This window comes from Diplodia corticola (genome assembly GCF_001883845.1).
Source record: "Diplodia corticola strain CBS 112549 chromosome Unknown scaffold1, whole genome shotgun sequence".
NCBI lineage: Eukaryota > Fungi > Ascomycota > Dothideomycetes > Botryosphaeriales > Botryosphaeriaceae > Diplodia > Diplodia corticola.
Window position 1 is genome coordinate 615,755 of NW_017971480.1, and position 27,271 is coordinate 643,025.

At 58.3% G+C, this 27,271-nt stretch overlaps 14 protein-coding genes across 14 annotated transcripts; 7 read left to right on the plus strand and 7 right to left on the minus strand.

The window, feature by feature from the left end:
• Positions 1 to 423: 423 nt before the first annotated feature.
• Positions 424 to 1,239, minus strand: BKCO1_1000186 (uncharacterized protein; the record flags this gene model as incomplete). Its single annotated transcript, XM_020269555.1, has 1 exon — positions 424 to 1,239. The coding sequence occupies one exon, from the start codon at positions 1,237 to 1,239 to the stop codon at positions 424 to 426; it is 816 nt and encodes a 271-aa protein (XP_020135189.1).
• A 667-nt stretch (positions 1,240 to 1,906) lies between these two features.
• On the minus strand, positions 1,907 to 3,706 carry BKCO1_1000187 (uncharacterized protein; the record flags this gene model as incomplete). Its single annotated transcript, XM_020269556.1, has 1 exon — positions 1,907 to 3,706. One exon carries the CDS (start codon positions 3,704 to 3,706, stop codon positions 1,907 to 1,909), a length of 1,800 nt encoding a protein of 599 aa, XP_020135188.1.
• An 868-nt stretch (positions 3,707 to 4,574) lies between these two features.
• On the minus strand, positions 4,575 to 6,083 carry BKCO1_1000188 (lpxtg-domain-containing protein cell wall anchor domain; the record flags this gene model as incomplete). Its single annotated transcript, XM_020269557.1, has 1 exon — positions 4,575 to 6,083. One exon carries the CDS (start codon positions 6,081 to 6,083, stop codon positions 4,575 to 4,577), a length of 1,509 nt encoding a protein of 502 aa, XP_020135456.1.
• Positions 6,084 to 7,434: 1,351 nt separating this feature from the next.
• On the plus strand, positions 7,435 to 8,647 carry BKCO1_1000189 (oxidoreductase; the record flags this gene model as incomplete). The annotated part of the gene is made up of 4 exons (XM_020269558.1): positions 7,435 to 7,856; positions 7,913 to 8,222; positions 8,280 to 8,444; positions 8,594 to 8,647. 4 exons carry the CDS (start codon positions 7,435 to 7,437, stop codon positions 8,645 to 8,647), a joined length of 951 nt encoding a protein of 316 aa, XP_020135455.1.
• A 528-nt stretch (positions 8,648 to 9,175) lies between these two features.
• On the plus strand, positions 9,176 to 10,495 carry BKCO1_1000190 (extracellular exo; the record flags this gene model as incomplete). The annotated part of the gene is made up of 1 exon (XM_020269560.1): positions 9,176 to 10,495. The coding sequence occupies one exon, from the start codon at positions 9,176 to 9,178 to the stop codon at positions 10,493 to 10,495; it is 1,320 nt and encodes a 439-aa protein (XP_020135527.1).
• A 147-nt stretch (positions 10,496 to 10,642) lies between these two features.
• BKCO1_1000191 (molybdenum cofactor synthesis domain-containing protein) lies at positions 10,643 to 13,003 on the minus strand (the record flags this gene model as incomplete). Its single annotated transcript, XM_020269561.1, has 6 exons — positions 10,643 to 11,231; positions 11,293 to 11,837; positions 11,891 to 12,495; positions 12,549 to 12,586; positions 12,643 to 12,683; positions 12,740 to 13,003. 6 exons carry the CDS (start codon positions 13,001 to 13,003, stop codon positions 10,643 to 10,645), a joined length of 2,082 nt encoding a protein of 693 aa, XP_020135528.1.
• Positions 13,004 to 13,438: 435 nt separating this feature from the next.
• Positions 13,439 to 14,265, minus strand: BKCO1_1000192 (v-type h+-transporting atpase 21kda proteolipid subunit; the record flags this gene model as incomplete). Its single annotated transcript, XM_020269562.1, has 5 exons — positions 13,439 to 13,547; positions 13,600 to 13,908; positions 13,968 to 14,059; positions 14,118 to 14,152; positions 14,208 to 14,265. The coding sequence occupies 5 exons, from the start codon at positions 14,263 to 14,265 to the stop codon at positions 13,439 to 13,441; spliced, it is 603 nt and encodes a 200-aa protein (XP_020135529.1).
• Positions 14,266 to 14,643: 378 nt separating this feature from the next.
• Positions 14,644 to 15,041, plus strand: BKCO1_1000193 (transcription initiation factor iia small chain; the record flags this gene model as incomplete). The annotated part of the gene is made up of 2 exons (XM_020269563.1): positions 14,644 to 14,835; positions 14,898 to 15,041. The coding sequence occupies 2 exons, from the start codon at positions 14,644 to 14,646 to the stop codon at positions 15,039 to 15,041; spliced, it is 336 nt and encodes a 111-aa protein (XP_020135530.1).
• Positions 15,042 to 15,718: 677 nt separating this feature from the next.
• On the plus strand, positions 15,719 to 16,604 carry BKCO1_1000194 (cysteine proteinase; the record flags this gene model as incomplete). Its single annotated transcript, XM_020269564.1, has 3 exons — positions 15,719 to 15,788; positions 15,845 to 16,162; positions 16,222 to 16,604. The coding sequence occupies 3 exons, from the start codon at positions 15,719 to 15,721 to the stop codon at positions 16,602 to 16,604; spliced, it is 771 nt and encodes a 256-aa protein (XP_020135523.1).
• Positions 16,605 to 17,873: 1,269 nt separating this feature from the next.
• BKCO1_1000195 (glucose receptor git3) lies at positions 17,874 to 20,429 on the plus strand (the record flags this gene model as incomplete). The annotated part of the gene is made up of 1 exon (XM_020269565.1): positions 17,874 to 20,429. One exon carries the CDS (start codon positions 17,874 to 17,876, stop codon positions 20,427 to 20,429), a length of 2,556 nt encoding a protein of 851 aa, XP_020135524.1.
• Positions 20,430 to 22,138: 1,709 nt separating this feature from the next.
• Positions 22,139 to 23,869, minus strand: BKCO1_1000196 (trna-splicing endonuclease subunit sen34; the record flags this gene model as incomplete). Its single annotated transcript, XM_020269566.1, has 1 exon — positions 22,139 to 23,869. One exon carries the CDS (start codon positions 23,867 to 23,869, stop codon positions 22,139 to 22,141), a length of 1,731 nt encoding a protein of 576 aa, XP_020135525.1.
• A 438-nt stretch (positions 23,870 to 24,307) lies between these two features.
• On the plus strand, positions 24,308 to 24,613 carry BKCO1_1000197 (glutamine amidotransferase type 1; the record flags this gene model as incomplete). Its single annotated transcript, XM_020269567.1, has 2 exons — positions 24,308 to 24,365; positions 24,417 to 24,613. The coding sequence occupies 2 exons, from the start codon at positions 24,308 to 24,310 to the stop codon at positions 24,611 to 24,613; spliced, it is 255 nt and encodes an 84-aa protein (XP_020135526.1).
• Positions 24,614 to 24,642: 29 nt separating this feature from the next.
• Positions 24,643 to 25,992, minus strand: BKCO1_1000198 (paxneb protein; the record flags this gene model as incomplete). Its single annotated transcript, XM_020269568.1, has 2 exons — positions 24,643 to 25,400; positions 25,518 to 25,992. 2 exons carry the CDS (start codon positions 25,990 to 25,992, stop codon positions 24,643 to 24,645), a joined length of 1,233 nt encoding a protein of 410 aa, XP_020135531.1.
• Positions 25,993 to 26,358: 366 nt separating this feature from the next.
• On the plus strand, positions 26,359 to 26,901 carry BKCO1_1000199 (dna-directed rna polymerase; the record flags this gene model as incomplete). Its single annotated transcript, XM_020269569.1, has 2 exons — positions 26,359 to 26,681; positions 26,796 to 26,901. The coding sequence occupies 2 exons, from the start codon at positions 26,359 to 26,361 to the stop codon at positions 26,899 to 26,901; spliced, it is 429 nt and encodes a 142-aa protein (XP_020135532.1).
• Positions 26,902 to 27,271: the final 370 nt, after the last annotated feature.

Consider the following 27,271-nt stretch of genomic DNA (forward strand, 5'->3'; position numbering starts at 1 on the left):
AATTGCTGTCGTGGGGGCACCGTTTGTGCGGGAGCAGAGGAGATGCGTCACTTCTCAAGATGCGCAGAATCTGGCGGCGCGGGTATTTCGGGCTTCAAATCATTGTATATTTGAAGGGAAAAGAACCAAATCGTTATGATATCTAGCTTCAATCGGGCAAACTTCTGTGACAATTGTGTGTTGTGGAGTGGTAGAATCCAGGGTTTGCTTCATGTCCAAGCAGATTTCAACAAGGTTGCGTTCCAACAAAAGCCAAAACACAAAACGCATAGAAAGAGATCAAGAATGGAGCTACTTGGTACATTGGAGAAGAAATAGAAACAAGTCTAAAACACCATAGCACCAAGCGTGGGAAACCTGTTCTCTTTTTCTCCCCCTCGATTCTCTCCAGATCCAGTACCCAGTCGCAGCGTCACATGTGGCTCAGAGAGGCGTGGCCTCTTCATGGTCATAGTGGTCGTCTTTTCTTATGCGGTTGGAGCGAGCAGAATTGACGGGCAGAATGAGATAGGGTTTTCTGCAGAAAGCCATGGTAGGTGTCACAATAAATTCGTATCCTTCAGGTAGGGGCGGAAGATGTCTCGAGTGACGAAAAGATATGACATGATCATGGTTCAGTTCGTCAGTAGCGGCATGCATGATATCCAACATCTGCGCGGTACTGGCGGGCCTGAGTTTAAGCTGGGGCTCATCCAGCCCGGCCGGAAGGATGCCAAAGCCCTCATCATCGAGATCGACGCTCATGGCATCGTCGTCGCCATCGGCATCATGTTCTCCGGCCTCAGTAGCGAAGGCGCCATCACAGGAAGAAAATGCAGGGTCGGAGTCGGTGTCGGCTTCGACGGCGTAACTAGCGTCATCGTTTCGGGAGGTTGAATCGGAGTCCGAGTCCGAGTCACTTGAGATAGAACCAGCATAGTTGCTTGCTGGACCGTAGTAATCCGCCGGCTGCTGACCAGCAACGGGTGGCAGGACAATGCTCTGCTGGTCATGGTTCTCGTCCAAAGTGGCATCATGGTGTTCCGGGGCATCTCCAGGCTCGTCGGCGGAGTCGAAAGTCTCGACATGGCTCAACTTCGAAGGAGCGGGGAAGAAGCAGCCACGGTGATGGAAGATTCGAACGTCAAAGGGCTGGAGCTGTATGCCGTTGGGGGCCCAGCGTGTCACTGGAACATCGGGATCGCCCGACCTCTTCAAGCCCTTGGCACCGCGGGGGTAGGTGGGAGGTTTGGGAGCCATTGCGTATGGCCAGTGTGGGCAGTCTTCTTTCGGTATGTGGTACAAGTGACGGCGGGCGCGCTGGAGAGGCGTTGCGATGCGAAGGTGTGTGCCGGGATAACAGATGGCCGACGAGGGAGGTGGGAAGCCAGTAACAGAAGTCCGGCGGGTTGATGGCGCAGGTGAAGTTGGGTGGGCGGGCGAAGGTGCAGCGGGCGGCGAGGGCGTGTGTCGCTCTTGCCGCAAGTGATTGATTTTTTTCCGTGTCAACCCCCAGACGCTTCATGACGCCGGCCGAAACCGGGGAAGTTGCCATCGACCGACCAGCGGAGCCTGGCAGACAATTCTGGTCGATAACAAAGCCTTCTGTCATGCCATCGAACCCACGATCCCATCTGGGAAAGACATTTTGAATGAACCCAGAGTCTGGTGGCCCATGGGTACCCCGACGAGCCCTCTTGGCTTGGAAAGCGCGGTGCCGTTCATCTACAGACTTGAGGTCTAATTATATTGTCATTTTCATTAACTGCGAAAGACTTTTGGAAAGAAAGAAAGAAGCAAACACGCTGTAGCAACACGCTCGATGCTACTTTACAAGCAAAAACTGAGACCCAGCCCCCGGACACAAACACATTACCCTTCCAAACACCGGAGACTTTCTCGATCCACACCAGCCTTCCCTCTCTCGCTAAAGATAGCACTTGGAAGTAAACAACCCGAAATCCTTCGTCTTCTCTACTCCCTCGTCGTCACCCAAGCCACCAGTGGCCATGGCGATGCGGGTGCGCCTCTCAGGGATGATGAGGTGAGGCCCCCTCGAGATGATGGACGTGCGCTCTTCGGCGTACTGCACGCCAATCGGAAGTGCGGGCAGTGAGCAAGGAAGTACGAGCTCATTGTCGTCATGGTCAAACTCGTCTTCGATGGAGGACACCATGTCGGCCAGCTGCTCCTGCGACTTGACACTGAGCTTCACCCTACCTCCCTCCGAGACGCCAAACTGCGCCTCGTGATGGATCATGGTGGATTGCTCGGAGAATTCGGTTGCGTCCTCCTCCGGTCCCTGCGCGAAGATTGAGAAGTTGCTGGCATCGCACTCGCTGTAGTCTTCTCCGTTGAATGCCTGGACTTGGACCGTGGCCAGCGCGTTGGTTGATCGAGTGCGAGTACTCGAACCAGAGTAGGACTCGTCTTGCTCCAAGACGGCGTCATCTTCTTCACTGCCAATGTCCTCGCTGGCCACAATGGCAAACAAAGAGGAGAAGGGGCGTAGAAGCTTGATCGACTCTGCTTTGACGCGCTGAGTGAAGCCGAGCCGGGCCTGTTTGCTGACCTCTGAAAAACATTCAGCGCTCGTGTGCTCCTCAATCGAATCTTCTTCCAGCATGACGTCCAGCTCTCGAGTTGTCTTCTCGTCCGAATCATTGCCGTAGGTGACCCAGTTACCGTCAAAGTCGGAGCACAGCAAACTGTCATCGGCGGCATTGTCCGACGCCTGGTCCTGGTTGATGGCTGGATGCTGGCGAGAGACCATGGCCTTGGTGCGGCGGAGACTGCGCTGACTGACGTTCTGACTGAGCAGTCGGACCGGCATGCCTTCCTCCCCAAAGTCAGTGTCCTCAGCCGTCTCGACCTCACATAGCCGCGATGGCTTGGGCAAGAAGACGCCTCGAGGAAGGCGCTGAGTGGGCACCATGTAGCCATCCGGGCCAGGGTGCCAGCTGGGAAAGTCATAGTCATCCGGCCTCTTCAACCCCTTGGCGCCGCGAGGGTATCGCGAAGGTAGGTGCATGCTGCCGGTTGCTCCTTTGGGTAGGCTGATATTCAGCCGGCCGGGGACATGGTAGAGGCGGTCATCCGCCCGGTTCAGGCAAGAAGCCCGCCGGAGCACACCTTCGGACTGTCTGATGTCGTCGTTGGTGTCGGCGCCGTCATCAGCGGCGGCAGCGGAGCGAACGGCGTAGATATGTACAGCAATGTCTGGCGATGAAGCCCATTCGCAGACCTCCATGGACGTGTCCGTGTCGACGTATGGCGAGGGCGTGTAGTCCGCGTCATGTGCTGGAAGCAGACCGCAGGCACTCATATCGATGCCAGAGTCGGTTACCGAGCTGAACGAATCGAAAAGTATGTCAATCTCCTGTTGAGTAAGCTCGTCTGTCTCGTGGCGGGTGTCGTGGTGATAGGGAAGAGAGTCGTCATGGGAGCGGGCGTCAGTAGTCGAGCCGTTCCGTGCCGACTTGTTCAAGACGCTGCGCATCTTTTGGGACGCGTGCTTGATCGCCTTTGTCGAGGTGGACGACATCCTCTGCAGCTTGGAGCTGAGGCGGCCGACCAAGTGGCTGCATTTGGCAGACATGATGGACCGGCGCTGGGTGCGTTCAATGCCAGCCAGTGCAACCATGTCTTCGGTGTGGAGCCAGGAGGTAGAATCAGAAGCACTATCGGGAAGAGAGCGCATGGTCTTCGTCGTGTCAGACTTGAACATTAGGTGTACAGGGAGCGGCGCAGAGTTGCAAAGAAATGTGGATGGAAAGGCGTAGGAGTGTGGTCGAGGTTGGCGAGCGCCCTTTGTAGGAAGCGGCACCAGCACTGACGGTGCTCGGAGACGAGGTGCCCGTGTGTTTGGACCAACTCGGTTTCGTTGTCGGCGTGTTAACTGTACGGGGCTCGGCCGCGCGCGATGAGGTGTTAGTTCACATTCAGGCACACTTACTCTTCACGAATCATCCTCAACTTACAAGCATCTGGCGACTGTAAGCTGAGCTGGACTGCGACCCGTGATACTGTTGGAGTAGTGAAGGGGACCGGTAAAAGCGGATAACCAAAGCAGTGCTCCACGCCCGCGATCTGTGGAGCCCATATCCAGAATCATGCAATCACTTCTCACTTCGCAAACGTTGTGCATTATCAAGAGGACAAAAATCAATTCAAACAAGTCAATGGCTGACAAAACCTCCGCTCGCTATGCTAGTAAGGAAAAAAACCTTCCTGATGCCTGTCAGACGTTGCATCGTAAATGAATAAATAAAAAAGCCCCATCCCTTCCATCCAAGGACACCTTGGATTCATGAAAAAGACCAGTGTTGAAAATCTGTGGTATAAAGCGCCAGGTCCCAATGCTTTTTCGACCATCTCAGTATCGCAAAGAAAAATGCAACGTCGTCTAGCGTCCCCCTGACCCTAAGCTACTAAACTTTTCAGGGAAGCTCCGTTCTTGGAACGTCTCAGAATGCTGTAATAGAAATGACCCTCTGTTATACTCCTCCGCTGTGCTCTTAATCGCTATCATGTTGTGAAGCCAAGTGTTCTCATCTGTGGACGTCGCTTCCGTCAGGTTCGGATAGGTGTGGCGTTCAGCCCAAGAGCACCGTCATACCACCAACGATAGCGATGGCGGCAGCGGCAGTGTTTGTCCAGAAACCTGTGTGGTTTTCATCAGGATCCTGGTTCCTCCCCTCTGTCTCGCCTGTCGACCTATTGCCGCTCTTCTCAACGAAGCTCTGGTACAATGACTTCGGCGGAGCCAGCTTTTTTCCGACATTCATGTCTGCGAGTGCAAGCGCCGGGCTTAGCTGTGGCGCCACATCGTTATCTGCCAGGTGGCGCGGAGAGCCGGGGCTCGTGAGCTTCGGGCTGGGGTTTTGATCTTGTGGAAGATCGCTGCAGGGGCGCACAGGAGTGTGGGGTGACGTCGGCATGAGGATGGCGGGCCTGGAGGGGATAGCAGGGATCTCGTCTTCGTCGATGGCGTCCGAGATTGAGCTGTTGTAGTGGTCGTCATCACTGTCGCTGCTGCTGCAGCTGCTGTTGTCACTGTTGATCGATGACTCCTCCGACGCCGCACTGGGCGTTGCGCCTTCCGTCTCCTCGCAGCTTCTGCCGTCAAGGCAGGCCCGCCCCTCCTCGGAGCTCTCCACAAGCTCTGCCTCCGCCTCCGCCTCCATCTCCTCCGCCTCCATCTCCTCTTCCTCCCCCATCTCCTCCTGCTCCTTCTCGTCCTCATCGTCCTCGTTTTCCGCCGTCCACACATCGGAGAGGCGGGAGGGCCGAGGGAAATAGACGCCCAGTTGCATCTTGGAGGTCTCCCCCATGGGGACATATTCCTCCTCTAGAGATGGGCCTCTCCGATCCCGCCTCAGCCCCTTCGCCCCTCTGTTCTGGTACTGCTCGCGGGGAAGATCGCCGGTGCCGCGGCGAGGCACCGCCTTGAATCCACGGGCCAGCGCGGGGAAGCAGACACCAGCGTACCCCGACACGTCATACGTGTAGTCGAAGGCACGTTGAAGAAGGCTGGCGATGCGCGGGATGTCGTCGTGGGCGTAATCGTCGCCCTGGCGAGCGGCGCCGATGATCCAGTTGGCGTCGCTCCAGATGCCAGGCGACATCGCCCATGCGCTCACTTCGGGGGACGTGGCCGTCCATTCGTAACATGACGGCGACTCGTTCCAGCACCAGCCAGGGTGCGTCCAGGCGGCGAACGAACCTGGCTGCTGGACGAAGTTGACCGCTGGGGTACTGTCCGACACTGTCGGCGTCTCGTTGCCGTACTGATCGGGAAGGTGTTCGTGTTCACTGGACATTGTGTCTGTGGTGACGGTCTGGTCGGGAGACTCGGCCATGGTGAAGGGAGTATGGTCGGCGTATGTGGTGTTGTCGGGGTAAGGGAGGTCAGATGTGGGTTCTTCGACCAGCGGCGCCGTGTTGATGGCTTCCGGGCCCTCTGGCTGGAGCTGCTCGGGCTCGGACTGCGCAGATGTGGTATCATCGGCTGCGACGAGCTCGTCGTACTCGGCGTCCCAGTCAATGGAACCGAAGCTCTCAAGACCGGAAGCGAAGCTCTGCGGTTCGACAGGTTGCGTCATGGTGTGCGAAGTTGGAGTAAAACTGCTGGTCGCACCGAGAAGACGAAGTGAATGGTTATCCCAGCGGCGGGTTGCGAAGCGCGTGTTGGTTACGGGTTGCTATGGGTGGAGCAGTGTCGCGGAATGGATGTTTAATGGGCTGGACAGGAGGTTGAGAGCGCGTTACAAAGAAGTTCAAGAGAGCGGGTTGTGCGAAGCGCTGTGGGTGTGCGGAAGATGTGTCAAGGTGCGTCGTGTGCGGGAGGGCGAAAGATCTTGTAGTTGTGTGCGTGGACTGGAGGCTGGGACCAACGATGGGTTGCGCGGCGGAGGAAGTCCTTTGGAAAGCGAGGAAACCAAAACAACAAAAAAAATAAACACAGGGCATACAGTGAAAAGTGTTAACGTGCTGGTCACGGGTGAAGTTTCCAGTACTGTGGGTTTGACACAACGGCTGCCTGGTCAGAACTGCAGTTCACATAGATCTTATGACGAGTACCATGGCACTGTTCCGATTGTTACCCTGAACAAAGTAGACTGAGGATGCTCTTTACTGGGCCTGGAGCCAGGAGATCTTCAGCGCGGATTCCGGGTCAAATCCCCAGCGTTGAGCTGGAATATCACCAGGGTAAAATGCCCAGCGCCGAGTTGGAATACCAGCATCCTGTAGCACCGGCCGACTGCATCTTTGTCTGGAGCAGAAGGCATGGGCAGCCGCTAACTGCGCCATGGTACGGGCGTTCCATTAACAGGCGTGGTTGAGAGGCCAACCAGTGATTTTCCATCATTTCCCCCACAAATCCACGGCTGCCGGAGCCCAGCAGTCAGTATAGGCATTCGAAATGCGGCAAAGACTCCAAGGGAGTAGTTATTGAACAAGGTTCTGTTTTTTCCAACTTTGAAAATTTTGTCCCGCTGGGCGCAGCACGAGGCAGCTCGCCGCCAAGAGCTTGTGAAAGACGTGGAAGATTTTCACGGGACTCATTAACGCCGGTGAATTTTCTTTTGCATCTGCAGGGCACATTGAGTTTAGGATCGTGGCCACATGGGCGTGGCTTCACTCGGGGCCCCTGGCATCACGCAACCTCCTCCACGTTCTTTTCGCGGAGAGACGGTGTTGAGATGGCAAGACGACGGAAAATTAGCGGCGAGGATGGGTCAGGCAAGGCGAGGATCGCAGCGTGGGGTTGGCTGACGTCGCTCGCCGACGACCCTGGTCGCAGCCATCGGCGCGGGCTCGGGTCCATATCTATTCGAGCGTCAGAGCTCCCAACCGTCTCCACTCCCCCGCTGCTGCAATCCACAGCTTCAATTGCACCATTGCTGTCTTTTGCCCATATCAACTTCACCTTGCCAGCCTATCCCACCTTTTATGCCCTCCCTCCGCCGCTTCACCCGCACCAGCGCCGCTTTCGCCCGCACTGCTACACGCCCCCACTCCGCAGCAGCTCACCCCCACCTCTTTGGCTCGTCCATCGCAGCCCGCGCCATGTCGTCCGCCGTCGCAAAGCGCCTCGAAGGCAAGACCGTTGTCGTCACCGGCGCCAGCTCCGGCATTGGTCGCAGCACCGCCCTCGAGTTCGCCCGCACGAGCCCCAAGGACCTGCGCCTGGTCCTGACCGCGCGCCGCATCGACGCCCTCAAGCAGCTTGCCGACGACATCAAGAAGGAGGTTGGCGACGGCGTCAAGGTGCTTCCCGTGCAGCTGGACGTCAGCAACCCGTCCGAGGTCAAGAGCTTCGTCCCCAATCTGCCCCAAGAATGGAAGAACATTGATGTGCTGGTCAACAATGCGTGAGTCAGACCTCTGCATGCCATATGCGCGCCCTCGTGCTGACCGCCCGTGATAGCGGCCTTGTCAAGGGCGTTGCCCAAGCCCCCGAGATTGCCGAGGAGGACATCAACGTCATGTTCCAGACCAATGTCACCGGCTTGATCGGCATGACCCAGGAGGTCCTGAAGCTTTACAAGTCGCGCCCCGACGGCGGCAAGGGAGACATCATCAACGTCGGCAGCATTGCGGGCCGCGAAGGCTATCCTGGCGGTAGCATCTACTGCGCCACAAAGGCCGCCGTGCGCACTTTTACCGATTCCCTCCGGAGAGAGCTCATCTCCACCCGCATTAGGGTGATTGAGGTCGACCCGGGCCAGGTCGAGACGGTGCGTGGGCATGATTGGGTGCTGCTCTGGCAGAAGAAGGCTGACTGATTGTCGCAGGAGTTCTCCGTTGTCCGCTTCTACGGCGATAAGTCCAAGGCCGATGCCGTTTACAAGGGCGTTGATCCTCTGACCCCCGATGACATTGCCGAGGTCATTGTCTTCGCTGCCGGTCGCCGGGAGAACGTCGTCATCGCCGATACGCTCATCTTCCCTAACCACCAGGTAAGCTACTTCTGCATCCCCCCGCTCCAATCACGAGAGGAGGGTGGAGAGCTGGCACTGACGGACGGATCAAGGCGGCCGCAACGGTCATGCACCGGAAGTCGTGAGGGCCACAAGAACATGCTTGGAAGTTCTGACAAGCTGTATAGGCTGGTGCCGGCGGCGCAATGTACAGAAGACCAACGAAAGACACGAAGATGTAGATACTGGAATCTGTATAGACGAGGTGGATGTCTTTGGTGCGTCGGGCATGGCAGCAACGGCTGTACACCACGACAGCGCTGTTACGCTGTGGATTCAAGATTTAAGAACTACACACCAATCTTTACGCTCATGTTCTGATTTGGAAAGCAACCATCCGAGTTATATTGAAGACACAGCGGCTCAAACTGCGGACTATTCGCAGTCTGGTAAGCGGCTCGTTTTCTGACGTCATGCGAGTTCCCCAGATTCTTTCCCCTGCATGTCTCCCCGCACGCAGACGCCTTCGGCTGAAGCTGCCCCGAGCCCTTGTTTCCGCAACTCGCCATGACCTCGCGGATACACGGCGAACGAGCAAGCTCCTCATGATCGACTGCAGCGTCCCCGCGAACCATTTTGCCTCCAATCAACTGCCCGGGTACACGATGGGTTAAATGCAGTAAGCAAAACCGCACCCTCCCCAGATTTTTGTTTCCCTCGCCGCCGAATCAAATCTTCTCGCGCTCTCGCGACGTCCTCTCGCCTCCACAATGCGTCTCTTCTCGTGCCCTGCTCTCCCCCTTTCCTTGTACTGCGTCCTCACTTCGGCCCGGGTCATCCAGACAACGCTCGACAATGGCCGCCCTCAATGCACCGTGCACGCCACAGGCAACCAGACCGACGACGTGCCAGCCATCCTCTCCGCCTTCGCTTCTTGCGGCAACGGCGGCGACATCGTGTTCCCGGAAGGCGAGGACTACTACATCGCCACGCGGCTGAACCCCGTCGTCAGCGACGTCCACATCCACTGGCGTGGCCAATGGACCTTCTCGCCGGACCTGGCCTACTGGCGCGCGAACTCGTACCCCATCGCCTTCCAGAACCACGCCGCGGGCTTCGTCCTCACGGGCGACCGCATCCAGATCGACGGCCACGGCACGGGCGGCATCTTCGGCAACGGCAACGCCTGGTACGTCGCCGAGGCGGCCTCGCCCGTGGGCGACACGCAGCCGGGCCGCCCGATGCCGTTCGTGCTGTGGAACGTGTCGGACGTGCGCGTGTCGGCCTTTTACGTGCGCGACCCGCAGCTGTGGGCCATCAACATCATGAACGGCACCCGCCTCGCCTTCGACCGCATCCTCGTCAACGCCACCGCCCCCGCCGCCCCGCCCGGCGTCAACTGGGTCCAGAACACGGACGGCTTCGACACCATGGACGCCGACGACGTGACCCTGACCGACTTCACGTACCAGGGCGGCGACGACTGCGTCGCCATCAAGCCGCGCTCGCGCAACGTCCGCGTCCGCCGCGCGCGCTGCGTCGGCGGCAACGGCGTCGCCGTCGGCTCGCTCGGCCAGTACCTCGAGGACGCGTCCGTCGAGAACGTCGTCTTCGACGACGTGGCCCTCGTCACCGGCGGCCGCTGGCTGCACGGCTCCGCCCTCGTCAAGACCTGGGTCGGCGTGCTGGTCAACCAGTCGTCGCGCTCGTACGAGAGCGCCTGGGTGCCGCGCGGCGCCGGCTGGGGGTCCGTCCGCAACGTCGTCTTCTCGAACTTCAGGGTCGAGGGCGCCGAGGCGGGGCCGCAGATCAATCAGAACAGCGGGAACAACGGGACCGAGGCGTTTGAGGGCAGCAGCTTGATGGACGTGTCCAACGTCGCGTACGTGAATTGGACGGGCTGGCTGGATCTGGATGAGGGGGACGCGACGACCGCGGGCATCAGCTGCTCGACGAAGCATCCGTGCTATAACATTGACTTCAAAAATGTGAGTTTGACGACGGCGCAGAACAGCACGGATCTGGGGACGGCCGAGTGTAAGTTTACCGAGGAAGGAGGCGTGCATGGAGTTGAAGGGGAGGGATGTTAATCATGTCTAGACGTGTTGGATGGAGGATCAGAAGCATTTGGGTTGTAAAAATGAAGTGTACCCAAAGATGAGCAAACTGTGTGATGACATGGAGGTCTGTTGTACATCATGATGGCCGTACATAAAACATGACGTTTTCTCCCAAACTCACAGCTCGCTCATCACCGGGCCCATCATCAACGCGTCTACCATCTCGCCCTTCTTCACGAACCCATCCTTCACCGGCAGACACAGCAGTGCGTTCGCTCCCTTGAAGCTGCCGATGCGGGAGCTGCGCTGGCCGCCGGTGCTGCTCGCGTGCAGCCCGCCGTCCGCCTTCACCACGACCAGCGCGCGGTGGTACTCGGCCCGCTTCCCATCGCATCGCAGGTCGCCATCGGCCGTGACGCGCACCCGGGGCAGGCCGGCGGGGCTGATGCCGCTCGCGCGGTGCAGCGACGGCAGCACGAACAGCTGGAACGTCGTCACCGCCGAGGCCGGGTTGCCGGGCAGCGAGAAGACGGCGCGGACCGTGCCGTTGTGGTCGCCGCCCGCGGCGGACTTGAACGGGACGGTCGCGAAGGTGGTCGGCTTGCCCGGCTTCATGCTCACCCGGCCGAAGTGGATGGTGCCGCCGAGCTGGCGCTCGATGGTGGGCTTGAGCAGGTCGAGCTCGCCCATGGACACGCCGCCCGAGGTGATGATGACGTCGACGCGGCGCAGGGCGAGGCGGAGCGTCTCTTCGAGGCTGCCGGGCCTGTCGTTGGGGGTCAGGAACTATGAGCTGGGGAAAGGGATGGGGAAGAATGGAGACTTACTGATCCGACGCGATCTTGAGGTCTACGGCCTCGAAGCCAGTGGAACGCACCGCGTTCAGGAGCGTCGGTCTGTTCGTGTCCCGAACCTCGCCCAACCTGAGCTCGCCGGGGCGGTCAAACTCCACGATCTCGTCGCCTGTGCTGAGCACACCGACGACGGGTTTCTTGTACACCTTGACCTCACGGACGCCGACCGAGGCCAGCAGCCCGAGTTCGCCGCCGACTGCCGTGATGCCCTCGCCCGCCTTCATGATCACGTCGCCCGCTCGCACATCGCTGCCGACCTCGCGCACGTTTTCGCCAGGCTTGATGGCCGAGGTCAAGATTTTGATTTCCTTCTCTTCCTTGTCGCCGTCCGTCATGCTCTCGAGAACCGTGTCTTCGACCATGACCACGGCGGAGGCGTGCGGGGGAAGAGGCGCGCCGGTGGTGATTCGCGCAATCTTACCTTCCTCAAGCGGCGCTATCTCGCCAGCCTGAGCATGCGAGATGAGGGCAACCGGGTATACGCCCTCCTTGAAGGACCCGGACTCGGGAATCCTCACCTGAGATAAGTCAGCACTTGGGCGTCATCAGGTGGCGGTTGATGTGGGCTCACGGCGTAGCCATCCACGATGCTGGCTCGGAATGCGGGCACTGACTCGGGAGCTTTGATGTCTTCGGCAAGTACATGACCGATAGCTTTCTCACCGAGCGGTATCGTTACGACGGTTGGTTTGGGCGTGTGCTGCGCAATCTGCTCTAGAGCCTGGTCCACCGACAGCATCTCATATGGCGAGTGGCGGTAACGTCTCGTGGGACCAAGGCTGGGATCGTTAGACTGGGGGTGCTCATCTGGATTTGTGTGCGCCCTGGGCGCTGCATGGCCTCCGTGTCCGTGGCCATGACCGTGTCCATGATGGTGATGATGGTGGTGATGGCCAGCTTTATCTCCTAGCGAGCAGTTAACAGGCTGAATTCTTGTTGTGGCAGAAACACCACCTGCGGGTTTGGTGTTGGAGTGCAATCCTGCCTCTTTCTCCAACTTCTTCACACCCCCAGCGTGGAGGGTTCGGGAATCGGCGCCTGCAGCTTGGATGCAGGCGTGGGGAAGGAGCTTAATTACGGCTTCCAGGTTCTCCCTTGCTCCCTTGGGTGAGCCGGGCAGCGTGATTATCAGAGTCTTGTTCCTCACGCCGGCCACGGGGCGTGCCATCATAGCAACTAATAATTCTTAACAAGAGAAAACTGGCATGGAAGGGATACTGGGGACTGACAAGGCGTCACCTGGAGGGATGCAGCCAGCATACCATGCCTGAATCTGTTAGGAATCGGATAGGAAAAAGCAACAATTGAAGTACTTGTACTTACACAATGCCAGGTGCGTGTTTATGGAGTAACGGGCTCACAGCCTGGAGGCAGGATTAGCAAATATCAGGCAGACGAAAATGTCCTGGATGTGCATTACCTCTGGCGTGGTGTCCTTGGTAGTGAAGCCTGTGCCACCGCTCGTGACTATCAGATTCACGCCATCTTCGGAATCTGCCCAGCGCTGGATAAATCGCTGGACGTCGAGGACGCTGTCTGGCACGATTTCGAAAGCCTGTACATGCCATTGGCTGGCCGCGTCCTTGTGGAACACGTCTTTGAGCACGTCGCCGCATTTGTCGCTCGACGCGTCTTTTGCGGCTGTCTCGGAGACGATCAGGATGGCTGCTGTGAGTTGCGACATTGGAGCGACGTACGTTGTGTCATCGGCTGGCGGGGCTGCACGCCCGCTGACGTCTTATCCGATGTCGCTTGCATTCATCCGGCCATGCCTAAAGCTGCACGCCTGCTTCTCCGTCCTCGACCAATCCTCGTCCCACGAGCAGAGCATGAAGTGATTCCGCATCCATGGCGGGTATTGTGCTACAGAAATGCGCTAAATGCAAGATAATTTATCCACTACCGCTCCGCCCGCCATATCCTCCTCCCGAACCCGGTCCTGCAATTCCCAAATATACAAGCCTGAATATGCACAGGACGAAGGATATCGTACACTGCAACCGCCTGCCGTGCTTCCTTGCCATTTTGACGTCTATCCCAACGCCTCATAGTACATCGTTGATCCATCCTGTCGAGCGGACGGCGGTAATGTCCCGTTTGGTCATGTGGACCGGCCTTTTCACTCCATGCTGAAATCGGCCGCCTTTCCAGAGACGAGCAGGCCAATGATCAGGCCAAAAAGGCCGAGGACGGAGCTGAAAATCTCGATGACGAGGATCTTGACGAACCTGTGTACATGCGTTAGATTCGTGGAAGACCATGTGCATCCGTGGCACTTACAGGCTGGGGTCCGCCGCATCGGCCAGAGCAGCACTGCTGCCGTTGATGCCGACCGAGACACCGCAGATCAGGTTGCACATGCCAACCGTGATGCCTCCCCAGAAGAGCGCGAATCCAGTGTAGTAGTTGGAGGCCGAGTAGAGGGCATCGCCGCTGACCGACTGGATCTTGGCGGAGAAGACGATGGACATGATAACACCATAGATGGCAACGACCTCGCAAAAGATGATGGAAATCAAGTTCTTGGTCCGTATCCGGGGCGCCTTGACACCTCCACCGAGAATGGAGCTACCGGTGATGAGAATACCCCTGCACACAGTGTCAGCGAGCTGTTTGCGTTTTCCCCATGGCTCGTCCTGCTGGCATACCATGCAGCTCCCACCACGGACAGGCCGATGCAGAGGCCGATACCCATGTCTGCCCACATGTACGGCGAAACGCTCTCGAGAAATTGTCCAACCTGGCAGCGACGTCATCAGCTAAGCTCGGGGGCGATCATCAGCAGCATAGGCGCCTACGTTAAAGGCCTCGCCCTCGCCGTTGAACAGCATATCTGCAAGCATGTCAGCGCCAGATCGCGAGCGGGAGTCGCGCGAGAGTAAACGTACACAGGCCGACGACGGTCAAGGCGGCCGTGGCGCCGCCAACGCCATAGATGAGCGGCATCCTGGCGAATCTCCCCGGACTGATCTGTGTGAGATGGAAAACGGAAAAGAAACCCTCTGAGCTCGTCGAGGGCGGTGGTCGGCGCGGTCGGGCGTTGCTGCTTGCTTGGACCTGGCGCTCGCTGGAGCTCGTCGCGGCTCGGAGAAAGGCCGCAGCCCGGGCCAGCCTCCATCACGTGTGCTGCCGCCTCCCAGCGCTGACATCCAACACCGCCGCCCTTGCGCCGACGATCCCTCTGCAACCACGCACCTCGTGGCCCGCCGCACCCCCCCGCTCACCCGCCGACTGAAGACGCGGTGCTGTCAAGATGAGCGACCTCAACTACTATGAAATCTACCGGAAGACCAGGTATGCTTTGCACTGCACTGCAGCCACACCATGGCGGAGCCTCTCAAGTTCTCGCTGTGGCTAAACAACAGCAGCATCGGTCTCACCCTGATGGACACGCTGGACGAGCTCATCAGCACCCGCCGCATGGAGCCGCAGCTTGCCATCAAGATCATGCAGAACTTCGACAAGGCCCTGGCCGATGTAATATCCGAGAAGGTCAAGGCTCGGATGAGCTTCAAGGTATGCGCCCCCGTCGCCATGACAGCGACCAGCTGGCATGCTAAACGCGCGCGTGTGCTCAGGGCCATCTCGACACCTACCGCTTCTGCGACGACGTGTGGACCTTCATCATCAAGGACATCACCTTCAAGATGGACAACTCGCAGTCGCTTACCGCCGACAAGATCAAGATTGTCAGCAACAACAGTAGCAGACCCGGCAACTAAGAGCGTGCCCCTACCGAATAGCTGCATGTTGGTCCTGGTGAAACGAGAATATTATGGCTCTGGTCGGCTGTCGGGGCCGCGACAGCACACGGGAGCAGCTGGAACAAGGCCTCCCTCTTGGCTGTCAATTGCCCGGTCTTCAAACCCTAGGCCACTGGCTCCTTGCGATGATTTTATGATAGTCCCGCGATACGGCCGATCTATGCATTACCTACGGCTCAAACATGATATATTGCGAAGGATTCGTTGGCTCGGGCAGGAAGGAAAATTAGCCTGGAATATGGCTTGCGTGTTGCATCACATTGCACACGTAGGTAGGGCTTGAGACTGCATTACTCGGCGTTGGAAGTTTTGAAGCAATGGGTAAAGCTTGAGTGCTCAAGGCAGTTTGATACCCGAGAGATTGAAACCAAACAATCCTGAAGAAACCACCCAAATCGGCATGCCAACCATTTGCCCGCAATGTCCAATGCTCCTCGTGAATGCCTCGCGCTTGACTTGGTGTGCGCTTTGTAATGTTCCCCGCGCGGGTGCCCGCGTCGGCCGACCTCGGCACGTCATAGGGCGCTTGGACACGGATCCTCGAAGCTGCCTTCTCTAATCGCGAAGCTCCACAACCACCGCGTCCACCCCGCAACCTTACTGCGACTGTCTACTCACAACCCGTACCTTCCAATATGGCCACCGAACAGGAACGACTCGACAACCCTGACGTCCCCAAGGGCAAGAAGAGCTTCGTCCCTCTCGGTGCGAGCAGTCCCACCACTAAGATCGCCGTCTGCAGGCAGCTAACTTGGCGACAGAAAACAACCCGGAGGTGATGAGTGCGCTCGTGCACAAGCTCGGCCTGTCCACGAAGCTAGCTTTCCACGATGTCTTCAGCATCGACGAGCCAGAGCTGCTTGCTTTCGTTCCCCGCCCGGCGCACGCGCTGCTACTCATCTTCCCGGTCAGCCAGACGTACGAGAAATTCCGCCGGGAGGAAGACTCTAGCAAGCCCGAGTATGAGGGTTCTGGGGACGGCGAGCCCGTTGTGTGGTATAAGCAGACGATCGGCAATGCGTGCGGCTTGATCGGGCTGCTTCACGGCGTGTCCAACGGCAAAGCCCGCTCGCAAATCGGTACGGGCCCAGATTCGGTGGTGGCCCTGCAAACAAGGGGATACACTGACGCTTCGCAGAGCCAGGAAGCGACCTTGCGAAGCTTCTCGCCAGCGCCATTCCCCTCAAGCCCGCTTCCCGCGCGGACCTCCTCTACGAATCGCAAGCCCTCGAGAGTGCGCACCAGTCGGCCGCCTCGGGGGGTGACACGGCTGCCCCCGAGGCGGACGCCGCCGTCGACTTGCACTATGTCTGTTTCGTCAAGTCGGAGGACAATCGGCTGTGGGAGATGGATGGAAGGCGCAAGGGTCCCCTCGACAGAGGCGTGTTAGGCGCTGATGAGGACGTGCTGTCGGAGAAGGCGCTGAATCTTGGCGTGCGGAGCTTCCTGAAGCGCGAACAAGAGGCAGGAGGTGGCGATCTGAGATTCAGCTTGATCGCCTTGGCTCCCAGCTTTGACTGAGAGACCGAGGCCGTCGGACTTACATACAAGGGGCGCCGCCGGCGTAACCGCGCACGTGCTGTGCGAATGCGGGAAGAACGGCATGCGCCAAGTGGCTGATTCGAGGAGCAGAGCTCTGGCGTGGGTTGCATGCGAGCGATACGGATAAGGTTCTGGATCAGTGTGTGGGACCGGCCATGGTAGCTTCCGCCCTGGAATGCAAGGACAAAGACAAATACTCTCGGCATATTCGCCCGGATCGTCCCATGTGTAAGACGTAGCCTGCCACAGCTCCGCCACCCAGGCGATGACGGCTGCTCTGACGGCGTCAGCCGGGTAGGCCAGCGGTGCACTTGTCCATGCGAAGTATGCCGGATCATTATGTAAGTCAAATGGTCCTCGGTTACGTCTTGGACGCGTCTAGCTGTACCCAGGCACGCTTTGTATCGAAGGGAGAGCCCGTTCATCAAACCACCCCACGAGGCGGATATTTGTAAGAGACAGCCAGTAATTTTTCTACAGCGTACGATTGGGAAGCCGCTAGCATATCCCCCGTGTGGCGGAGCCAGCTACTGGTCGACGATGTCGTAGGATGCGCGCAGGTCGAGTTAGTGCCTTTGTCCGATTGCCGTTTTCAACCACCAAGGGACCTCGCTCCGGTCGCTCCGCTTCCCTGTTCTCCACTGTGTCTTCCCTCTCTTCTCCGGATTTCTTCGGGCTGCATCGGTCGATATGTTTCGGAACCACATCCAAGCAATTTAAAGGAAGGACTCGACCACAGCTTCACTGCCTCGCACGTCGAACGTGACCGCCTGTCATTACTGCTGGGCCTGTCCACGCGTGGGTTCGATTCAGCCTTGATATCAGCAACGATTCTTGCCCCTAGCCGTCCGCAACCGCCCCATTGGGGCGTGTCCCCTCCCTAGAATGCCCCTGATACCGACTTCAATAGCAGCGCTACCTCTCCTCACAGCTCCAATACAAAGACCAGAGGATGGCTTCATGCCATGGATTGGCTCGACGCCCGCCGAGAACGTGGGCCTTCACTCTCGCCGGGGGGACAACGATCAGTCGACAGATAATACCGACTATATTTTCCTTTTTGATGACCACAAAAGGTTCATTGTGCAGGTTACCTCGGTCGTCGCAGCATGCATTAGCTTGGTTTTGGTGTCGATTGCCTTTTTCTGGTTCACACGAATGAGAAAGCGGTTCAGGCACAAGTCCGTAGTCCCTCGCCCCTCATCTCAAACGCCTCGGCAGCTAACTCAAGAGCGACCCAGATTGATCATGCTGCTTATCCTTGGGGACTGGATGCGCGCCTTGTGGTATCTGGTGTTTGCCATAGTATCCTTTAGGCGTGGGACCATCTACACCCACACCCGCTTCTGTCAAGCTGCCGGCTACCTGATACAGATGGCTACTGAGGTATCTGGTCAGGACCTGCCTACCTTCCGTCCATGTACCCATCCACTGACCGGCGCAGACTTCTCGGTACTCTTCATATCGATACACGGCGCGACACAGATCTTCAAGCCGCCCGTGTCGATCGCGGGCGGGGACGATCGACTGTACACGCACCGCCACTGGATCTACGCTTTCATCCTGATCGTGCCTCAGATCTTTGCGTCTCTTCCCTTTGCAGACTCCCATGCAGCTGGATACCTTTCTCAAGGCGCCTTCTGCACGCTGCCCCTACGGCCGATATGGTATCGCCTTGCACTTGCGTGGGTTCCACGCTTGGCCATCTGGATCACCATTCTTGGGCTGGCAATCGCAATCTACATCCACGTCCACCGCGAGTTCAGTCACTTTTCGGCCGCGTTCCGACGCCACTCGACAACTTCAACGAGCTTCTTGTCCGAGACGCTTGATGGAAGCCCGCCGGTGACGGATACCAGACGCAGTGGCAGCCCGGACGTTTGCCTCCATCGCCCATCCTTCGACTCGGGCGAGCAGGCGACTGATGTTGCATCCGATTCTGCCCATGTAGTGGCCGCGCTCCGGCCCACACATGCACGTCAAATCTCGTCGGTGGACCCTATTAGCGAAGTGCCCAACGAAGCTCTCTTGAATCCGAATCTGATGACAACCGTATCCCCAGACGGCCGGCGTAATTCACGAGTCCGTATCGAGGTCCCGGCCGGTCTTGTTGCCTCAAATACCCAGGTAGAAGCCGCTAACTCTACCAACAAGCGGAGGAGCATTTCTGAGAGCCTGCGTTCGTGGCGAGGTTCCTTGAAGGAGGCCTGCGACAACCCAAACAGCCACCGCTCCAGCTTGCCCGGCTCCGTCGATTCGGGGCGCCGATCGCCCAGCCGTCACGGTATCACCGTGTTTACTGCCTTCCTCAATCCGGGTCGACGCGCCTCGGACGGAGCCAAAAGCACCTCGACCGGCCGTACTCGCTCGCGTCACTTGTCTGCCACCAGCCGCGCCGAGCGCAATTCCAGACGCCGCGTCTCCGATCCGCTAGAGGCACAGATGCGCCAGAAGCGCACCCACATCCGCCGGCAGCTGCGACAGGTCTTCGTGTACCCACTCGTCTACATATGCATGTGGCTGTTCCCGTTCGTCGCCCTGTGCCTGACGTACAACTCGAGGCTCGTCAAGCGGCCGCCCTTCCTCGTCAACACGTTCAACAACTTCTGCCTCTGCTTCATCGGCGCCGTCAACGCCGTCGTCTTCTCACTGCGCGAAAAGCCGTGGCGCCACATCGACGGCAACCCCAGCCGCTGCTTCTGGAGCAGCTTCTGCGTGTGGCGCGGTAGAGACAACGACATGGAAGAGAAGGACGACCATCGTCGGCCTAGCCAACGCTGGAGCGGAAGCACATGTGTCGACGCCAACTCCAGACCGACGACCACGATAGCCGCCGACGACTACCGCCCCGCCGTCTTCTCCACGCCGCAAAATGGTTCTCAGACCCTACACCCGTCCACCGCGCCGCCACCGCAACCGCCTCCGCCGCCGTCCTCACTCGTCGAGCAGCCACCCGCCAATCCGGAAAGCAACCGCGACATGGACAACGACTCACACGACGAAGACGCCATCACCCCCATATCCTCGCCTCCTCCCCCACCATCCGCAGCAGCAGCACCACCGCCACCACCCCGCCGCTCCACCCGCACCATCCCGTCACCACCACATCCTCTGACCTCCCACGCCTCCTTCCCTCCACGACCGGCCCTCCTCCGCCACGCCTCCACCCCGCCGCTAGCCCCTCCGCCCGTATCCCCCTTTTCTCCTTCTTCTCCTTCTTCTCCCTCCCCCCTCCCTCCTCCCGGCCAACACCAACATCACCACCACCACCACCACACCGCCAACACCCTCACCGCCCTCTCCCTCGCCACCGCCGCCCGCCGCGGCATCAAGCGCGCCAGCATCCTCATGGCCGCCAGCGCCACCGCGCCGCGCGAGACGGACGCACAGCGCGCGGCCAAGGAGATGGCGTATGAGCGGCTGGCGTGGGAGAGGAACGCCGCTGCTGCCACGGCGAGGTTGAACGCTGCGGCGGCGGCGGCAGGGAGTAGCGGTGGTGGTGGTGGTGGTGGTTTGGTTGTTGGGGGAGGAGGAGGAGGAGGAGGAGGAAGAACAGGAGGGCCGAGGAGGGGGAGTACGGGGGAGATTGTTGGTGGCGGCGGGGATGGTGGTGGTGGGGTGTTCAACGTGGGGTCGGGGTCGGAGTCGGGGTTGGAGTTGGCAAAGTCGGGGCCGGGGTCTGGGTCTGGGTTTGGGACTGGGACGGCGGCTGCGGCGGCCGGTGGTGTGGGCGCGAAGGAATGGTGGGAGGGGAGGGGGTCTGGATGCAGTGGCGGTGATGAGGGGGGTAAAGACGATGGGTGAGCGGGCGTTCGTGAGTGGGTGGGTCCTTGGCAAGGGACGGAGGCTGGGCGGAAGGGGTAATCACTCGGGAGTTCAATGGAGGGCGGAATAGGGTATATGTATATTATTGGGACATGAGGTACCATCGTCAATGATGAAGGCGTTGCGCTGTTGGGGGCTGCCCGTCGGAGCGTCACATGTAAGTTTGTGGAGTTGGTTCCTGGTGCGCTATAAAATGCACTTTTGTGGTAGACCACATTCGTTCTTTTTGGGTGCGGTAGGTTTCTATCATCCACCGATCCACCAGAACAATCCAACATGATACTGTGCGCGTGGTTCGAATATGCCAGCACTACCATAATAACGCGTAGCTCGCTTTAGCGCACCTCCTAACTTGGCTTCTTTGTAAGCCGATGCTGGGCTGCAAACCGGCGTAATGCCGGGGCACTCCACCGATTCTTTGTGTCGCGCTTCCACACGAATTGCACCGTAAGCGGTGTAACGAATGAAGCTGTCAGATCTGTGAACGGACCAAGAGCGGGGAACGCCGAGTGCGAGTACGAGTGCGACTATTGTCAGTAGTATACAATCTGGGGCAGGCTCTTGACGGACGAACGACGTTCATATCTTCGCCATCTACTGCAGGAAGTGTCGAAGTTTCACTCATATGTGCGTGGTTTGTAGCGGAGCGCTCGAGCGCCCTTTGATCTGTTGTAGTGTCTTTGTTATTCATCTGCTTCATAATACATGAAGTGCTTCCATCGATAGTGAGAAGACTGTATTCCATTTCAACGTAAGAAACAACCGTCTTTGACATTCAAGACCGCAACACTACTTACTCCGGCTCCGTTTCGTTGCTCGAGTTCCTCACCTCAATTCCTCCTCTCTAAAATAGCGGTCAAGTAAACCGAAGACGCAGCATGTCTTTCTATGCGGCAATTCATCTTTCTTTTCGAATACTGGAGTTCAGCGATTTTACTGCGATGAGTGTTACTGTCGCTGCCATGATTATTCCAGCACCTCAACCTCCTGCACCATGCGACGCTCCAGACAGCCCCTAGGCAATCAATTCTGCACAGATAGATAGACAGATATGAAGTCATGTTAAATGGTCTGATAGGGTCTAGCTAAACGAAAAATCAGCATCCCAATGCTCACTATTGAAAAATGAATATTTTACAGACTCCATTTGTGTACGAGCAACCCGACTTGGAGCGGCCTCGACATTACTGGACTCGATCGCAAAAGGGACAGCTGCATCGCTCAGGCAACATGGCAACAATGCCCGCCCGACCTACCCTGTTGCCCGTCAGGGCCCAGCGGCCAACACGTCCATGCAAACTGGCTCCGAACGTCGGCAGTCGGATAACACTCACGTGGTGGAGTGAGAAGCATCGGATATGCCCGGCCTGACACGTCCGGCGGTTTCGGGTGGCGTGAGGTGGGCACCCGTCGCCCGGCCCGCCCGAAGTAGATGCTCCGGTCGGACAGGCTTTTCTTTCCTCTTCAGGCAGCCCATCGCTTAAGTTACGCGAGCTGGTATGACGGGTGGGGCATGGCCGTGATCGCTTGAATCATCTCTCAAAACACCATCTCTTGATAGTGATGGCTCTTTGAAGACTTTCATTGTCTGGGTAAAATCGCTGCGCACAAAGGATCTCAAGCGTCTCCTATGAGCGTCGGCACGCTATGCTATGCAGACCAGAGAATAGTCTGCCCCAAGAAGCAACTCACATCCCACTCCACTCAATGCTAAAAGCCCTGACGCCGGCGGCAGAGTCTTCTCTCTCGCCATCCACTTGCCCAACTTTTGTCTCTTTCCCTCCGACCAAGAAACCCTTCTTCACACCAGTGCCCAATCGTCCTCCTCCAACCAGCTGCATCAGGTCAAACTCATCGTCCCATCCCATGCCTACTCCCAAGTAGTGGCTGTGGAACCGCAACGGATCACCCGGGTAGATGCAGTACTGGCAGCCGAACCGCAATCCCGGTGACATGAAGAAGCCCCTCGAGTGGAGGTACGCAAAGAGCGGGTACGATCTCGGGACCTTTGGAAGCTCTTTGGGCTCCGGAGGTGACGTCGGGGCCGTCTGGAGAGGGGGGTGCGATGTTGACGGCGTGATGTAGAAGCGGTCTTCCGGGGCAGTTGAGGACGGTGCCTGCGACGGCACGGGCGAAGCGGGACGGATGGTAGCCTCGGAAGCGAAAAGAGACGAGTCTGCCTCTTCGCCGTCCGCGTCGTCTTGGGCTGCCGCTTGCGCTTGCTTCTGCTGCTTCTCCTGCTTCGCCATCCTCGCCTTCTCGATCTTGTCGGCATTCTTCTTCATGGCTTCCTTCTTGATGTCGTCCGCCTTCTGCTGGTTTGCCCGCGAAGCTTCGAGGCCTTGCTTCTCCACTGCCTTGAGGAATGCTTTGCGCTCAGCCTCGCCCAGACCCATCACGCCTGTCCTATGCCTTTCAACGTCATCGACGATGTAAGCTGCACCGATTTCGACGAGGCGACGCGCCTCTTCAGGCATAAGCTCAAGAGGTGTTCCAAGAAAAACGTTCTGCTGGGGGTGGCTGGGAAGAGTGCCGATCAGGACACCGCAAATGTTGTGCTCCCGCCTCAGGTACGATATGTCATCCGTGTCGTATAGCATGTAGCGATTTGCGATCCGAGAAATGGGGACTGGCGAGGGCGGCGGGGCTTGAGAAGATTCTGCCAACTCCGTGTCTAGTTCTTGCTGTGGCTGGGGTGGTTCAGGCTGCGCATTTGAAGGGGGCTCTTGCGGGACGGCATCGAGGGAGGAACTTGGAACAGGGATATCATTTTGGGCCTGAAGATCTTCTATAACGTTCAACACCGGCGAAGCAGGCTCCTCCGTCGAGCCGTCTTCTTCCACGGCCGGTTGCGATTCGTCTGCAGCGCTAGCAAGCGGGGCAAACTTCTCTTCGGCAGTAGGCGTCGGAAGCAACTCTTCGTCGGGAATGGCAGGCTCAGACCTAGGCGCCGAAGTAGGTTCGGGCTGGGCAAGAGCCCTGAACAGCGACGACGCCGACGCCGCAGACACACTCCTTGGTGTGGGCGCTCTGTCAGGCCTAAATACTGCTTCTTTCCGCCGCCACTCGGGCGATTGCTGGGCGCTCGAGAATTGCCCGTCAGACCACTCGCTTGGAGTCGGGGTCATGTCGCCAATATCGAAAGGTTCGAAGACCTGCATGCCGGTCTCCATGCCACCCTCGTCAAAATGCGGGCTGGGAGAACGCTGCCATGGGAAGACATGTGTGAGCGAACTGGGCGACCCTTCACCGGGCTGTCCCTTCTCGGGCGACGGCCTCTCACTCAGCGACTCTTTCGAGTCGTTGATGACCAACTGCGGCGTCCGGATCCCCTCTGAGCCCTCTGGCGACTCGCTGGACACCGTCACGGCATCCTCGCGCGGGAACGGGAAGACGTGGTCGAGGCCGAGGCCACTCATGGTGTCAATACGTGCTCAGTGTAAAGCTAGACTACGAGGCAATTAGCGACAGAGGTCTGTAGAGGGAATGCGCTTCAATGGGAGTGCTTCGGTTGCGTATCATGTGTCCAACTCGTTCTCGTCAAAAGCCCAAGGCCGTAGCCCGGGCGTCAGGGGATTGACAGATTGATAAAAGTGTGTTCTAATCATGTGAAGGGGCAGGTGGAGAGAGATGGAGCGGGAACTTACCGTGATACGGGTGCCTCGGTGAGGCGGTGGGAGTGACAGTCACATTGTGTGTTGGTGGAGTGAGGAGTCAACCACGACGCGAAAAAGTTCATGGCAATTTTTAGCGCGTCCGGCGGCCCACGCACAGGCCACTCGCTCGTCACGCTTCACCCCAGCCGCCCGCCCGGCGCCGATCACCTGCCCTCCCAGTGACAACTCAAAGTCGACATCATGGGCATTTGGATCATTCTCGGTCTCATTTTCTTCCTGCCGCTGGTCATGTTCATTGGTGGGACATCCTCGCATTTTCGGCGCGACGTGGACTGACTTGCTATCGCAGCCTGGATGGCCTTGTCTTCCTGCCTTGGGGACAGCTTGCGAGCCACCATCGCCGGTGCATCAATGAATCCGCGCCAGGCCTCCTTTGGCCGCAGCTACGCCAGAGGTCTTGGCTCTGGCACCGGCCAAGCTGGCTGGGAACAGATCGAGATGGAGGAAATGCTCGACCACGTCGAAGACTCCGATGGGGAACCCTAAAATGCACCTTCTGCCTCTCTCCGCATCTCTCAGAAATCAATGTCAACCTTTGTCTGCTTTCCACTGCCGCCGCCCTCGGCTCCAAGCGCCCCTTGCGCCTCTGTGTCGCCCTCTACAGGCGGCAGGCTGAACGGCTTGATCACGAACTTCCTCCGGCTCAGGGTGAACGCCAAGTCGTCTCCAACGCCGGCCACGCCTCCGCCACCGCCTCCTCGCTCGTGCCACACCGGCAGTCGGTGTACTCTAAGCATTCCCTGCGGTCTTTCCTCGCTGGCTGTTGCTGCACCGGACGACGCCAGCTCGCCGTACGTATCCATGAGGTGTGGGAAAGGTTGCAGTTCCAGCACGCCATCACTCAGGAGCTCTGCCCACCGCACTAACCCGGAGCTTCGCGGGTAAAGCTCAAGAGGAAGTGAGAGCATGACTGTTAACCTGGTTGCGTACTTCCGCAGCAGTGCTCTCAGTGCGTGAAGGAACTGGAGAAGGAAAGCCGGTTGGCCGGAGTGGGGCGGGTACAGCGCCGGCGAGAGTAGACTTGGTACCACAAGACGGTGTATGGTTGAGGCTGGGCTTGAGGCGAGCTTTGTGGAAAGATTCTGGAGGATGGATGTAAAGGGAGAGGTCTGCTGGTAAGGTGGTGGGAGCGGGATGTAGTTGATGGACAGTCCAGCTGGAAATTCGAGTCGCTTGGCGAGGTCGAACTTGTGGCAGAATGGAGGCGGCACAGCTATGTCTGGAGACGCTGGCGACGTAGCAGAAGCGCCTGGCGGTGCTCGCTCGGCTGGCCCTGTAATCGACCATACGAATCAGCTCACCGGTTCAGGCCAGGCAGATTTTTGATGGCAGCGTTCGCATTCAAAAATATATAACAACGTAGGGAAGAAAGTGATAGGTCCCCACACACCTCTTGCGCCTCCAATTCTCTTTTCCGCGTCGAATTCACCAAGCCTCTCATACCTCCATGCTATTTTCATCCGCTCCTTGTTTTTGCTTCCGCTCGGGACCGTCTCTGCTTCGCCGTCTGCAACGCCAACTAAGCCCGGAAGCATCCTTCCCCACGGCTCACCCAGACCGACTACATGCACCGTGTGTCCTTGGGTAATACCCTCTGCAGCATAGTACTTCAGCAGCGCGCCGGCAAAATCGGTCGTTCCGCTTTCCTCAATCAGCAAGGAAGAGCCAAGCGCGAAACCAGCATGTCCTGCTAAAATCCCGTCTAGCGAAGGTGTACCCGTCGACGTAGTAGGACGGCCATCGACCGGGGAAGGGCGTATGCCTGGTATGCTCGCGGGGGCTGGGCTCGGTGCTACAGCAGGAGACGACGGTGGTGAGCCAGGGGGCACGCGACCAATGCCCACGTTGCGCTTTCGGAAGGCCATGTGAGCGGTGTTGAGCAGAAGCGTGCGGGGTGTCGGACCAAAGAAAAAAAGTCGTCGGGCGTTACAGCGCTTGCGTCAGAGGCGGCCATGATTTCCGGCGGATGCGCGCGAAGAATTTCTGCCACCGCCCTGGCTTTCGAAGCATCCCGCCTCTACCTCCGGCGCAAGCAGATTTCAGACCGCGCGCGCAACAAAGCAAAAACCCGCACCCACCCATCTCATCCCCCCCTCTCGGGACCTTGCCATCCAGGTCACCGTGGTCTCTGCACCCCGAGGATCGATATCGCCACCCTTGTTACAAACATCATCTATCGCAGTACCGACATATTAAAAAAGGATCCGCGCCTCGGAGGATAAACAGACACAATGGCGGACTCGCAGCTCTACGAGGACACGTTCCACATCACGTCGATGGACCAGGCCAGGTACGACCGCGTCACGCGACTGGCGGGCACGTCGGCCGACTCGCAGACGACCATGACGCTGGATGTCAACTCGGAGCTGTACCCAGTCGAGGTCGGCGAGACGGTGCAGCTGCTGCTGGCCAGCACCCTCAACCTCGACGGCACCAAGGACGAGAAGGGCTGGCGCGAGCTTGACGCCAGCACCGAGACCACCCTCGCCGACATGTACGACTACGTCTGCCACGGCAAGGTCTACCGGTTCGAAGAGGGCGACGGCGATCATATGTAAGTGCGATTCCGCAATTTGGGGTCTGCGGCCTTGGACGAGGGGAATGGTCTGGGAAGTTCAGGCGATAATGCACGTTCTTGAGATCAAAGACTGACTGAATGGTCTTACAGTAAGGTCTACGTCTCCTTCGGTGGGCTGTTGCTCTACATTGATGGGCCGTACAAGAAGCTCACCCCGCTTCGGATCGATTACGTCTACCTGCTGCTCAAGAAATGAGCGACGAAGCGCGGCCAGGCAAAAGGCCGATCTTGTCTGAAAAAAATACCCCCGACCTGTGGTCTTCAGTGACACATCATCCGAACCGTCAAATTCCACCGATTTGACCAAGTATCAGATCCACTGGCCATGCGGGGCATGCATTGATGGCGTTTGGAGATGGGCTAACACGCGTAATTCCCCACTGCTGAAGCATTGGCGCCCGAAGAGCCTCGTGGAAAAGTGTATTCGCAAGAGATGATATATCCAATAGGTATGCAGAGAAAAAAAAAAAGAAAATCAGCTTCGCTATTCATGCTATGCGTCCTGCGCTGCCAATAGAATCACAAACGGGCTCTTTGCCCTCTTTAACTGCAAATCTTTCCCCATT